The sequence below is a fragment of the Chaetodon auriga genome, chromosome 11 (genome assembly GCF_051107435.1).
Source record: "Chaetodon auriga isolate fChaAug3 chromosome 11, fChaAug3.hap1, whole genome shotgun sequence".
Classification (NCBI taxonomy): Eukaryota; Metazoa; Chordata; class Actinopteri; order Chaetodontiformes; family Chaetodontidae; genus Chaetodon; species Chaetodon auriga.
In genome coordinates this window covers 26214383-26226792 of record NC_135084.1, presented here as the reverse complement: position 1 = coordinate 26226792, position 12410 = coordinate 26214383, and the positions used below count along the sequence as shown (strand labels likewise).

Here is a 12410-nt window from a genome sequence, read left to right as displayed (position 1 = left end):
CAGACTGTTTGTGCGTGGCGTCATTTCATCGAGCAGAGATGAGAAGGAAGCATCAGAAGCAGAGAGGAGGCACGAAGGATTAAAGGAAGTCTGAGGCCACGGCGGGCGATGCTGAGAGGCTGATAAGACCTGACGAGTTAATGTCGCTGACCTCGGGTTAGCAGGCCGGGAGAAACATGAAGAGCGAAGAGATGAGGGCGATAAGAAAGGGTCACCTGAGGCTTCTGACAACTTTCAGCTTTGGCTGGATGGGATGGGATGGGGGGTGGAGGGTGGAGGTGGAGGTGTTCACCTGCTGATGAGTCAGTTTCTGTTCAGTCTGTTACGAGCACCTCAGTCACTTTTAAATAAGTGAAGAATAACACGAGGAAATATGTCATTACATTGTTTAAAGGGGTCATTACAGCTAAAAGGCTGATGCCACTTTGTCGGAATGGATTGAAAATAACCCAGAAAAGTCAATAAAATAACTCAGTGTTTCCCCAAAAATGCTGAGATGTTCATTCATTTAGTCTTTGGAGGAGCAGTTCAGGGAGGCGGAAATCAATTCTCATCCAATTTGCACTTGCAAAACAAACAGCGACCATGAAACACAATCGCTTCGTGGAATAACAAGGACGAGCCGCCGAGTGGCACCTGTTCAGCACAGTTCAGCTGTGGAGGCACAGTGACGGACCGCCACCAGCACGGCGTGAGGGAAGGGTGGGCTTCAACACCATTTACACAAATGTACTACTGCAACTACTGCAGTATTCATTCACACTGAGTGTCTTTCTAACATGTTCAGGTGAAGTTTACTGTTCAAACATGACAGACTGAGCCAACCTTAATGCAGCCTGCAGAGTCAATAAGCCTTTTTAATTTACTGTCGGCCATTTTTAGTGAATTCCTCTTTTCTTTGTGGTGAATCGACGGCTGAATGAAGAAGGCCGCTGCGTCTGTGGGTGAAGGTGTGTGTGTGTGGACACTGAGGGTCCGACTGCTGCTGCTCGTCCACTTGTGTTTGTAGAAAGAGACGATGAACAAAAGCACGAGCTGACACTGAAACACTGTCCAGAACAGACCAGGCCTGACAGTCCTGTGACGGTGGTGGTCTGCTCTGTGGGGGGCCGAGGCCTCTGCTGTCTGTCTTTTATTTTGTCACACTCGTCCTTTCAGGGGAGACTGGATGATCCTCACTGTTTGGCATCTTCAAAGAAAACCTCTGACGCTCTGTGCTCTTAATAAAACAGGAGATCCTGACTGCAAAGTTATTCATTAAAAGCATTTCTAATTTGAGCGAAAGTGTCCGAGTCGAGTCTGAAACAGGCTCATTTGTGGCTCAGAGCGTCACATAAAGTGGTGTTGATAGTCGTTGACATAGAGGACGTCTACTGACGCATTATGAATAAGACATTAATGTAAGCGAGAAGAGGATGATGGGAAAATGGTCTGATGTGTGCACGTCATAAAATGCCAGAAAATTAGTCTGACATTTGAAAATACTTTCTGGTCATAATTCTGCATTATCTTTCAACACAGCCATTAGACGAACTGCACGTCTTCGGCGCACCGTAACGAGAGCGACTGCAGTCAAACGCTTCGCCCACAAATGTCACATCACTTGTTGCAAGAGGCTGCATGCCACAAGATCTGAGCCGCCGCTGAAAGTTGAGTGCATATTAAAGCAGGATCTCCTGAAAACATGAAGTATAGACTCGTACATTAATCGTCCCAATCATCCCTTTTGACCCACTGGAAGTGTGTGGAGGTGTACTCACCTGCGGAGACGCTGCCCTCTGCCTGTGTTTCCTACTTGTTTTGCTGCGGTTGGGAGCAGGTGTGTAGCCTCCAGCCAATAACAGCTCACAGGTCTGAAAATGGCCGACACGGCACAGCGAAAATGTAAAGTTAGTCTGTTTTCTGTTTGACGGTAGGTGCCGCGGTTATCTCAGTTAGCTTGCTAAAGTATCGTCTTTTCCATAATCACAAATGCACGAGGGGCCAAGTTTGAATGTTGTGGTTACAAACAGTAACTTCCTGCAGAGCAGAGCTCTGAAAGATGAGAACTGTACGTTTGCTCACCCAAAGATGTTCAGTTCAAGGTCATACGACAAAGAACAGCCTCAAATCGTCACACTGAGACGCTGGAACAGGAATGTTTGGCATATTTGACTGAAAATGACTGAAATGCTGACTCGATGATCAGGATACTTGCTGAAAAGCAGGTAAGTGGAACAATCGTTTCAGCTGCATTGTACTATAATTGTGAAGAATTGTGTTGCAAAGTTTCGAAAGACGGAATCAGGATAAACCTTCACCGATCTTGTCTCTTCGTCGTCACACCAAATACTCAAATTGCTCTAAACTGCTTGTTTTGTCTTGAGGCTGAGATTGTCCGAGGCCCGAGTAATGTGGTCTGTAGCTGTGGATGAAGAGAACAGTCATTGCTGTGATTTCTCTACAGTTTGTCTGAGGTGGAAGTGGATAGAAATTTAGTCAAAGAGGGCCGAGGATTGATCCCTGTGGAACTCCTTCTCATTTACTGACCATTCGGAGACAGAAAGCGTCTTAATGGAGACACAGTGACTCTCATCATGCAGACGGATCTTGAATTAATGTCACACAGCTGGACTCCAACTCGCTTTCCCAGTGACTGCTCGAGTTAAATGCCGTCCAGAACCAAAAGACCAGAGAACTGATGAGCGACAGTTCACGTAGATGACTGATGATGACGCTGTGACGGGGCTGTTCCCATCAACTTCTGACTAATTTTGAAACTAATAGTCAAATTAAGTTGATCAATGAATAATTAACTACAACCCACTTCAGGAAATTAGACGAACACTTTTCACAAATTTTCTTTTTCTCACGATTGAACAGTTAATTGTTTTGTCAAATGAAGAAATAGACTAATTGATAATTGACTCAAAGCAACATTTTAGTCTCGATCATGATCTGATTCTTCATATCGTTTTCCATGATACTGTGCAGAGGTGTGGACACGGCTTTGCTGAGGACACCTGTTATGGACGAGGTGTGAGACGGGTTTGGAGAATGAAAGAGTTAAAATACATCAACAGACTGAAGGATTAGATTTTTTAAAAAAGACATTTTTAATGAAAATATCAGGACACTTTGACTTCACATATGATTAAAGACTCTCAATTAAAATTCAATAACTGTCCAGACATTTCTTGTCTTTGTCCAGATAAAATGTCCACCAATATCTTTTCATGCAGGAGGAGCACGTGCAGAGATTGAGTTTATTAAGAGTCACTTAAGTCCTATTTTCTCACTGTGGAGCAGCGTCGGTGGAAATGAGCTCAGTGAGCCGTGACGGCAGCACAGGCAGGTATTTCCTGCTTCATCACTGCTGTTTGTGCAGCGCTGATGAAGACGGGAGGTCGGTCACATGTGAATGACATCACGGACCGATACGAACGAGCTTCTGTGCGCTGTAAAAAGTGATTAACTCCTCAAAGTCTTGTTTTCTTGTGGGAAGATTATTTGAAATCGTGTTTTTCCTGAATGCGTCACTGCTGATTCAGAGAGAGGAAGGAAACTTCCACTTCCGTCCAGCGGATTTCTGCTGTTGAAGTTCATTTGCGTTGCAGCTCTGATTTCCAGCTCCGCTTTGATTTGTTGCTAAATTTGAGCTGTTGGCTTCTTTACACGTTGTTTTAAGGCAGTCTGTGTGGACATTCACCTTTTCTGCGGCCCTGTTGGAGGGATTTGTGGTTGAGATCCAATGAGCAGCTCGGACAGGTGATTCCTCTGAATAATAACCAGAATAAAAGCGAAGCAGCCTCGTCTTCGTCTGCTCACACTCATAACAAGCCTCCCGATATTCTACATTTTTATAGTTTATCAATACCAGAGCTCTGTTCATTAATGGACAGTTTATAAGAGCAGGTCGTAAAACTTCTCATAAACACGTTGGATCTCCTGACACCGGCGTGAATTAAAGGCCATTAATGCATCGTGAGGGAATCGCACTGAAGTCCTGTGAGGCCGATTCACGTCAGCGTGACAAACAGGTTACGAAGACCCTTCATAACCTGATCACCTGCTTCTTTAGCGTTTAATCAGGCGGCTCAGACGGAACCTGCTGCCAAACAGGCACAAACAGGCACCGTGAAGCACATTTTCACCTTTTGAGGCCAAAACTCAAAACTCAAACTCAACACACTCAACAACAACACTCAAATGATTATTTCCAAGGGCGGCACGGTGGCGTAGTGCGCGTGCCTCACAGCAAGAAGTGTGAAGTTCGCATGTTCTCGTGCATGCGTGGGTTCTCCGAGCGCGTGCTCCTCCACCCGTCAGCTGACCCTCTGTCTCTGTGGTTACTGCTCACATCATCAGTGCGTCAGCAGCTTCATCCTCCACGTCTTCGCTCCGTGGAAACAAAAGGGCCCAGAAGGCCACTCATGACAGAGCAATGCATGCTGGGATTAAGCAGAGGACGGCGCTGACAGGGCGACATTCTCCACAGCATCAGAGAGGCTGGACGGTGTGTGTGTGTGTGTGTGTGTGTGTGTGTGTGTGTGTGTGCGCGCGCGCGGCCCAAATTATCCGCCGCAGCTGGCATAAAGATTGAGGTCTGGATGAGGCATCGGTCACGAGGACGCGGCTCAGCTGACCCCCTGTCCTCAACAAGAGGGAGGTGGGAGACGGAAAGACACTGTGAGCAGACAGTATCACAGTGTCACAGTACTACGGTACAGTATCACAGTACTACGGCGCAGTACTACAGTACAGTATCACAGTGTCACAGTACTACAGTACAGTATCACAGTACTATGGCGCAGTACTACAGTACAGTATCACAGTGTCACAGTACTACAGTACAGTATCACAGTGTCACAGTACTACAGTACAGTATCACAGTACTATGGCGCAGTACTACAGTACAGTATCACAGTGTCACAGTACTACAGTACAGTATCACAGTGTCACAGTACTACGGTACAGTATCACAGTACTACGGCGCAGTATCACAGTACAGTATCACAGTAGTGTCAAACTGACTTCATTCCAGGCTGAATGTTGTCGTTACTGGAAGCATTTTCCAAGCTGTCAACGTCACAAAGTCATTTTCCCTCCTCGTGTAACCTGAGCTGAGCGTCACAACAGCAGGAAGAAAAATTCTCCTTTTAAAAAATCTGAGTGTTTTTCAGAAACAGTTGGCGAATGGAAGAGCCTGAAGTGTTGTTGGTGTTGGGGCAGCGTGGGTGACACCGTCTGTTAGACTTCCTGTGTCCTCGTGTTTTTCGTGGCAGTGAATGTGTTTCTCTGGAGATTTGAGACACTTCGTCTGTTTTAACAGGAAGTCCAGATGTTTTTATTATGGCCGTCTCGAACATGACATGATGACTAACTGTGACCGTTCATTTGGCTCTCAGCTGACCTTTGACCTTTTGACCGCTGGTTGTTGACAAAATGTGCTTAAAAAACTTGAGTCTCGAGGATGATTTTATGTTTTATTCACAGTTCAATCATTAATTCTCAGCCATGTTGACATCTTTTATCAGACTTTCTTACCTCAGCTCAGTCGACCTTCAGTCCACTTGGTCGCAGCTTCGCTGCATTGGCAGGTCAGGATGAAGTTGATGAAGCCTCCTGATTGGTCGATGCTCGATTTGGGTCAAACTATCATCAGAAATAACGCAGTTTCCCTCCAGACTCCAAATCAAAGCCTCTGTTCGTTGTGTTTGCAGTGTTTAAACATTTTTATTTATCCGAAATGTTTATTTATTTTGTGTTTATCACTAATTAGCAACTGTTAGCATGCTAACATGCTAAACTAAAACGGTTAATGTTACACCTGCTAATCTTCAGCTCGTTAGCATTGTCGCTGTGGGTGTGTTAGCATGCTGGTGTTTAGCTGCTTGCTAAGTAGCGTGCGGCGTCACAGCGCTGCCATCTTGGCTGCAGAGTCTGCGTCTCGTCGCTGGATGGTTAGAGACGGTTAGATGTTGTTTCGAAGCTAAAGTTCATGGCGGCTCATGCATAAATTAGCTAATTAGAAATGTGTGTGTTGCAGGGCTGCTGTGTTGGCTCGTGTGGATGGTTTTCATGGTGTTAAGAGCACTGAATGCTTTAAAAACAGCAGCTTCAGGTCAGACAAAGGCGGCGTCGGAGGTTAAACTGAGGAAGAAGACATCGAGGACACCGAGGACACCGAACGCTCCGCTGCTCGTAACTCGTTCGCTTTGCACACAAACATAAATCACTGGAGTTGGTGTGTTCGGTGTTTGTATGTGCACATGTTTGAGCTCCTCGTCTCCTTCCCATTGACTTCCATGCAGCGGTGTCATTAATTGACATGGCGGGTTCCCTTTCTTCTTCTCTTCTTTGTATGTTTACAGTCATCGAGCTTCTTACATTGACTTTACGCTAAAAACACAAATCCACCTTTCATCCTGAGAACTGCTTTAAAAACATCTTAAATGAGGATAAAAGGGAGCGTGAAGTGTTTCCCGCTGCCCCTGACATGCAGGTATCGAGCAGAGCCGAGACGCCAGCAGCCCACTTAATGCTAAATACTGCAGTCTTTTATGTGGAGGAAGAGACGGTGAGCTGAGAGAATAAAGAGGAGCACTTATCTCCTCCTGGTCACTAATGGTGGTGACAGAAGCAGAATTGGCCTCGTGTTCTGTTCTGAGGCCTTTGGAGTTCAAACTAGACTCTCAAAGAAAGGAGTCGGACGGACGTGTGAAAACAGCTTCAGTGATACACATTTGGGCCTTTTGTTAACATTTAATCTACATCAGCAGCAGTTTATTTCCACACCGAATGAAAGGATGACCAACGGCGAGCGGCATCAGGCTGACGTTAGAGGAGGAGAAGGTATTTTAAGGTAACAAGACGTATGCAAATGACTCCTGACATGAAACCATTGTTTACCCTCCTTCTTCTTCTTCCTCTTCATCACATCGCTGACTGTGAGCCATTCTGAAACGCAGCCAGACAGCTGAGCGGCAGCCGCTCCATCCTCGATGCCCGGCGCCGTTTTCTTCCGGTTACGTTCCCACATTTGCATAAAAGTGCTTATTTTTTTTGATGATGTTGGGATCACCTCGGCGGTCCAGGCCGCTGCCTCGTGACAGAGGACGTAACCCGCCATCCATTTTAAAGAAAGAACACAGCAGCTGTTTGTCAGCGAAGCCACAGACGTGAAAAGACTGCAGCCATTTTTATGTGTGTGTACATTTGTAAGTCTGAGTTTGTAATGTGTGTGTGTGTGTGTGTGTGTGCGTGTGCACATCCAGGTGAGTCTTTGGAGACACACCTGGATGAAACGCAGCCCTTATCAGGGTTGCTACTCTCACCTGTGATGGACAGGACAGACAGTTTCTTCCTGGTGGGAACGTTTGCTTTAGAAATGCCTTCATTCATGGACAGTTTGACATTTTAACGATGAGGAAGAAGAACTTCAAAGAACTTCAAAGAGCAGCTTCTTCTTCTTCTGCACACTGTACAGGAAACGCCGCTGCAGTGGACACTTGTGACTGGGGACAGAAAGCTGGAGACGTTTCATGGGAGCCGTCAGCGTTCCGCAGAGGAAAACTGAACGAATCATGAAGCCGAACCAGACTGAACTCAGCCCCTTCCAGTCGCTGGTCGTCGTCCAAGCCGAACAGCCGATGGACCGGCAGCACCAGCGAGCTCAGAGGGGACGTTAATAAGTGACCAGTTATAACGGAGAGCTGACGGAGCAGAACTGTGACTGTTTGTTAAAATGTAAATGAGTGTTGTTTCGTGGTTCTCTCTCGGTCCGCTCAGGCAGCGTCAGCGCACCCATCAACACGACCACCAGAGGTAAGAACACACACAGCACGTCAGATCCAGTCAGCATACGAAGAGGCATCAAAACGTTTTAATTGTAAAAGCACAGATCTGTGCTCAAATGGACAAAAACAGTGTGTGAGCTGCCCTTTGTTAATACAAGTCTGAAAACAGAAGGCCTGAATGGAAAGAGTCAGGCTCCACAGACAGACAGTACATGTGCATAAAGACGTTCCTCTGCTGTGTGCAGCTGATTAGAAAGTGACTTTACAAGATTTCATCAAGGTTTAATACAATCCGTAAAGGGAAAACGTTTTGACATCACAAAACTGCTTCAATATGCAGAAAATATATAACTGGAAAGAAAAAGACGCCGCGGGTTGAAGCACAGGGAACACTGCAGAGTCGCTGCGTCAGATCAGTCATCAAGTTCTGTGTGTAAAAAAAAAAAAAAAAAAAAATCCTGGGTGCGTTTGTAGAAGTTGCTAAATTATTGTTTGTAATTTGCATAATTAGTAAATATTACATCAGGAGATGCTACATAAACGTTTGTGTGTGACAAATGAAATGAACGTCATGAGAAAAGATGGTTCATCTTCACAGTAACCAACGAATGACGAGACACACGGACCTCCAGGTCACATGGCAGCCCAGAATAAACAACACATTTGGATCATCGGTTGCATAACGTTGTCCACAGAGGGTCTAATGTTCGGGTAAAGCCTTCACTTATAGTGCACTCACAGGCCCAAAGCTACAGATAACGGACCCTCTCCTGTTCCAGAGACCTGAGCAGATATCACAACGAAGAACTTCAGCTGTTGGTGCAGGAAAAAACAAGAATTACATTTATTTCATTCACATCAACATCCAGACGATCTGAGCAGCAGTCGGCTTGAAAAGACCAGTCCTCCTCACAGACCAGCAGCCACGCGCTGGTTTCCACTGCTCCTCAGGCCGAGTGCTTTCGAAGTCTGGAGGACTTCATGTCAGGAGCTCAGAGCTATTTAGTTTGGTTTATTGGTGTAAAACAAGTGTTTTTCTGTGTCAGCGTGGCAGACGGGCCGGCCGGCAGCAGAGCCACATGGCGGTGGAGGAGGAAACGTCTGCCAGCTCGCTCAGCGCTGCACAAACACATTCTCATCAATCTGCACCTTTCCAGTCATTGTTTTCCTGGTTGGTCAGGGCCAACATATACACACGAGGGACAAACGGAGCATGTTCATGAAGATTTTTCCATCTGATTCAGTAAAGAAAGGAGCCACAAGTACCATTTTTTCCCAGTTTGGCTGCCTGTTGAAGAGGCCGTGGACACAGAAGCTATCAGACAGCAAAAACCCTTTGCCTTCGTTCACAATGTGTCCCGTTCTCTGAAGTCAGCGGTGACGTCTCCGGTGACGCTCCCCTCGGGGCACAGCGGAGACGTCGTGTCCTCAGTGACAGCGTCCAGTTCATACACAGGTCCCCTGGTGGTGCACGATGTGTTTGCGGTGCTTCAGACCGAGGCCTCTCTCTTTGAAGTCCATCATTCGCTGCTGTGACGTGTCGACCAGAGCGCTGGCTATGGCCACACCTGGAAGTGTGGAGACGAGAGAGAGTTAACAGAGAAACAGACCACCAGCTGTCTGACATGGATCTTCATTCAGAGGGTTTTCTTTTTACCACAGGCGGCCCGTTGAGCTGAATTTCATCATCAGTCTGTTCTGAACGTTCCTACTCTGTTCAGACACTACTGATAAGAAATGATTTTACAAACAATATTAAGTCATTAAGGATTAACTTGTTAAAAGAGAAAAACCTCCAAATTACCAAAGCAAACGCAAGATGCAAAAAACCCCAAAACACCTGATACGCATAGAAATGTAAGATTTGGAAATATAAACCGACTGAACGTTCGTGTTTAACTCAAATCTCTGTTTCAAATACATATTTATGCCTTTGTATCACATGGTTGGTTATTGCTTAGAGGTAAAATTTGGGTTCTGCAAAGTTCAAATGTGGATCTGTTTATAAGATAAGTTAAGATAAGACTTAACTGATTCCACACTGGAGAAAGTAAAGATCAGTAAGGACAGATGTTTTGTATGTACTCGGTCAAGACTCATAAGAAATGATTTTGCAGTATTCAGTGAAAAGAGCTGCTGCAGTCATAATTACACTTAGTATGCAGTAATATAATAAAAAAATATAAAAGTCTGTCTGCTAAAAACTGCTCACCCCGTTTGCTCATCTGAAATATTTCTCAGAAATGTGGAGTTCCTCAAGGCTCTACGCTCGGCCCCTTCTGCTTTGTTTCAAATCGTCTTTGTTTGTCAGATTAATTGTTATCTCATTAGTGTCATTTAATCAAAAATCAAACCTGTTTCTCCTCTCCCCCTAAAAAAAAAAACATTTTCAGTCCGAAAAGTGAACTGTCAACTGAAAACGATCAAAGACATAATGTTTAAAGTAAATTTGTGTTTTCACAGATTTGACGTAAGCAAAGCGTCTGAATGTAGTGAAAAACAGAACAGAATCACTGATGGACGTACACAGAAAGCTGACGTGTGACAGGTGGAGAAGCGTCATCCGACCAGCGGACGCCTCCACACAACACCCACAAAACCTTTTATCTACGTCTCTCAGCCAGCGTTGTCTGGTTTCAGCTGGAGACGGCGGTCTAATGCTGAGGTCACTGAAGCGTATCTCCCACCATCTTGTCTCTTTCTTATGTCAGTCTGTCTCTTCCACCGCCGGCCGAACGTCACGCCTCTCCAAACTACTCCAGCGTCTGAAGTTGGGTTCACTGAAAGCATCAGACGCCTCGCAGCGCCGCGGTACTTTGGCAGAAGCTGCTGCTGTTAATGTGGATTTAGAGTCGTGGCAGCTCGTCCCGTCTTTCCCTCCCGACAACCGCGGGCTTGACGATGCACGGCCATTACGACGAGAGCTCAATCTGCCGGCGTGCAGCAGCCAAATAAACAAAACAGGCAAACAGTGGAGGGAATCTGCTGCGCTCTTGATATGATTTGGATGCAGGATGTTTTCAGCATTTCACACTCAAGTGATTCTTGGGATTTTTTTTTCGTGGGCGGAAAGGGGAAAGCTGATTACACAGTCGCTCAGTGTGTGTGTGTGTGTGCGTGTGTGTGTGTGTGTGTGCATGTGTGCGTGACTCTGCAGGTTTGTGTGTTTAACTGTGTGAGTACTGTAGGTGTGTGCACGCACCTGTGCACATGCATATTTTGCAAAGTTCTGACACAGCAAGCCGTACAGACAGACGAAGGGTGGAAGCTGATTGGCTGGCAGCACCTGGGCTGTTGTTCATTACGGCTGTTTGTTTCACTCTGGCAGTGGTTCCACGGGTGTGTTTGTCGCCGCAGACAGACGATACCTTAGATTAGTTTTTGTGGCTGCTGTAGTTTGTGATTTGGTCTGAATGCCGTCGGTGCTTGTTTGCAGATATTTGAGGAGGAAACGCCTCCAGAAAAGTTTGTCCAGCTGCACTTCTGCTTCAGTCACGATGCCTTCAGTGTTATTTTAGTGACTCAGTTTATACTCTGAAACACAAACTAAACAGCATATTTTACAGACTGCTTCCAGTGTTCTTTAGATTAGGCCAACAAGATCTGCAAAACCCTGACAGGTTTTTTTAACGAGGTGCCCACAAGATGATCATTGACTAACTCTATAGGACTCAGCTTTTACCCTCCAGAGCTGTTCTCTGTCTAAAAGGCTTTGAAACTAAATCCAGCTTTACTCTGATTGGGACTCGTGGCCTCAGTATTTCTAAAATCCTGCCTCTGGTGAGAAAAATGAAATGATTAATTGACGGAAATACAAAAAGGATTTTTAAATGTGAGGATTTGCTGCTTTTCTTTTACCTTCATGATAGTAAACAGAGTATTTTGGGGTTTTGGATGGTTGGATTTTTATCTAGGAAACAATCAGAACCGTCATGTCTTCATTTATCTCAAACCTCCATTTTCAATGTGTGTGGTGACAAATGGATGGATTTCAGCTGTTTTCTCATAGAATCTAAAAACTAGATTTGTTAAATTGTCCAGGACTGAAAGAGAAAGTACTTGAATATACTTTGCCAAAAATGTACTGACAGTTCAGTCATGTGATTAAAAAGCTTTAATCATCCATCACATGATATAAAACTTGATACATACAAATCCCCCTCAATCAGAAAAGACAAATGAGACAGCGCAGAGTTGAGGAAATGATGGACAGATGACAAAAAGGAGGAAGACGTTGGAGAGCTCAGCGAAGGAATCGGCCTTTCAGACAGAATCTAACTTAATCTGCTTCTATCAGACGAACTGTCTCCAGCCCGAGTCCTTCCATCGAGGCCGAGACAAATGCAGGAGGAGCGCCAGCCGTTATTTCACATGACTGAAATCACCTCCAGCAGACCTCCAAGTAATAATCCTTCTGTCTGAATGTGACGAGACACAAACAGCAGCTCCAAAGAGAGAGACGAGAAAAGTTAGAGTCAAACTAATTGATTTCTAATGTGATGCTGAATATTCCTCCATCAAAATATCTTTCACCTTTGACAAATTGCCGTCATAATTGTGTTTATTTTCTCTGGGTGAACACACACGTCTCCATTTGCAAAATTAAATTGGTCAAAAGTAATCAAATTATGC

At 45.2% G+C, this 12410-nt stretch overlaps 1 protein-coding gene across 3 annotated transcripts in view; it reads right to left on the bottom strand.

The window, feature by feature from the left end:
* Window positions 1–7832: 7832 nt before the first annotated feature.
* atrnl1a (attractin-like 1a) overlaps window positions 7833–12410 on the bottom strand; it is a 212404-nt gene continuing 207826 nt past the window's right edge. For 2 of the 3 annotated variants that reach the window (XM_076743654.1, XM_076743655.1), the window contains one exon: window positions 7833–9346. In XM_076743654.1, coding sequence (XP_076599769.1) covers window positions 9225–9346 — 122 coding nt within the window. In that variant the 3' untranslated portion in view covers window positions 7833–9224. The remainder of the gene's footprint in view (window positions 9347–12410) is intronic. The other variant, XR_013077819.1, reaches the window with a different exon arrangement.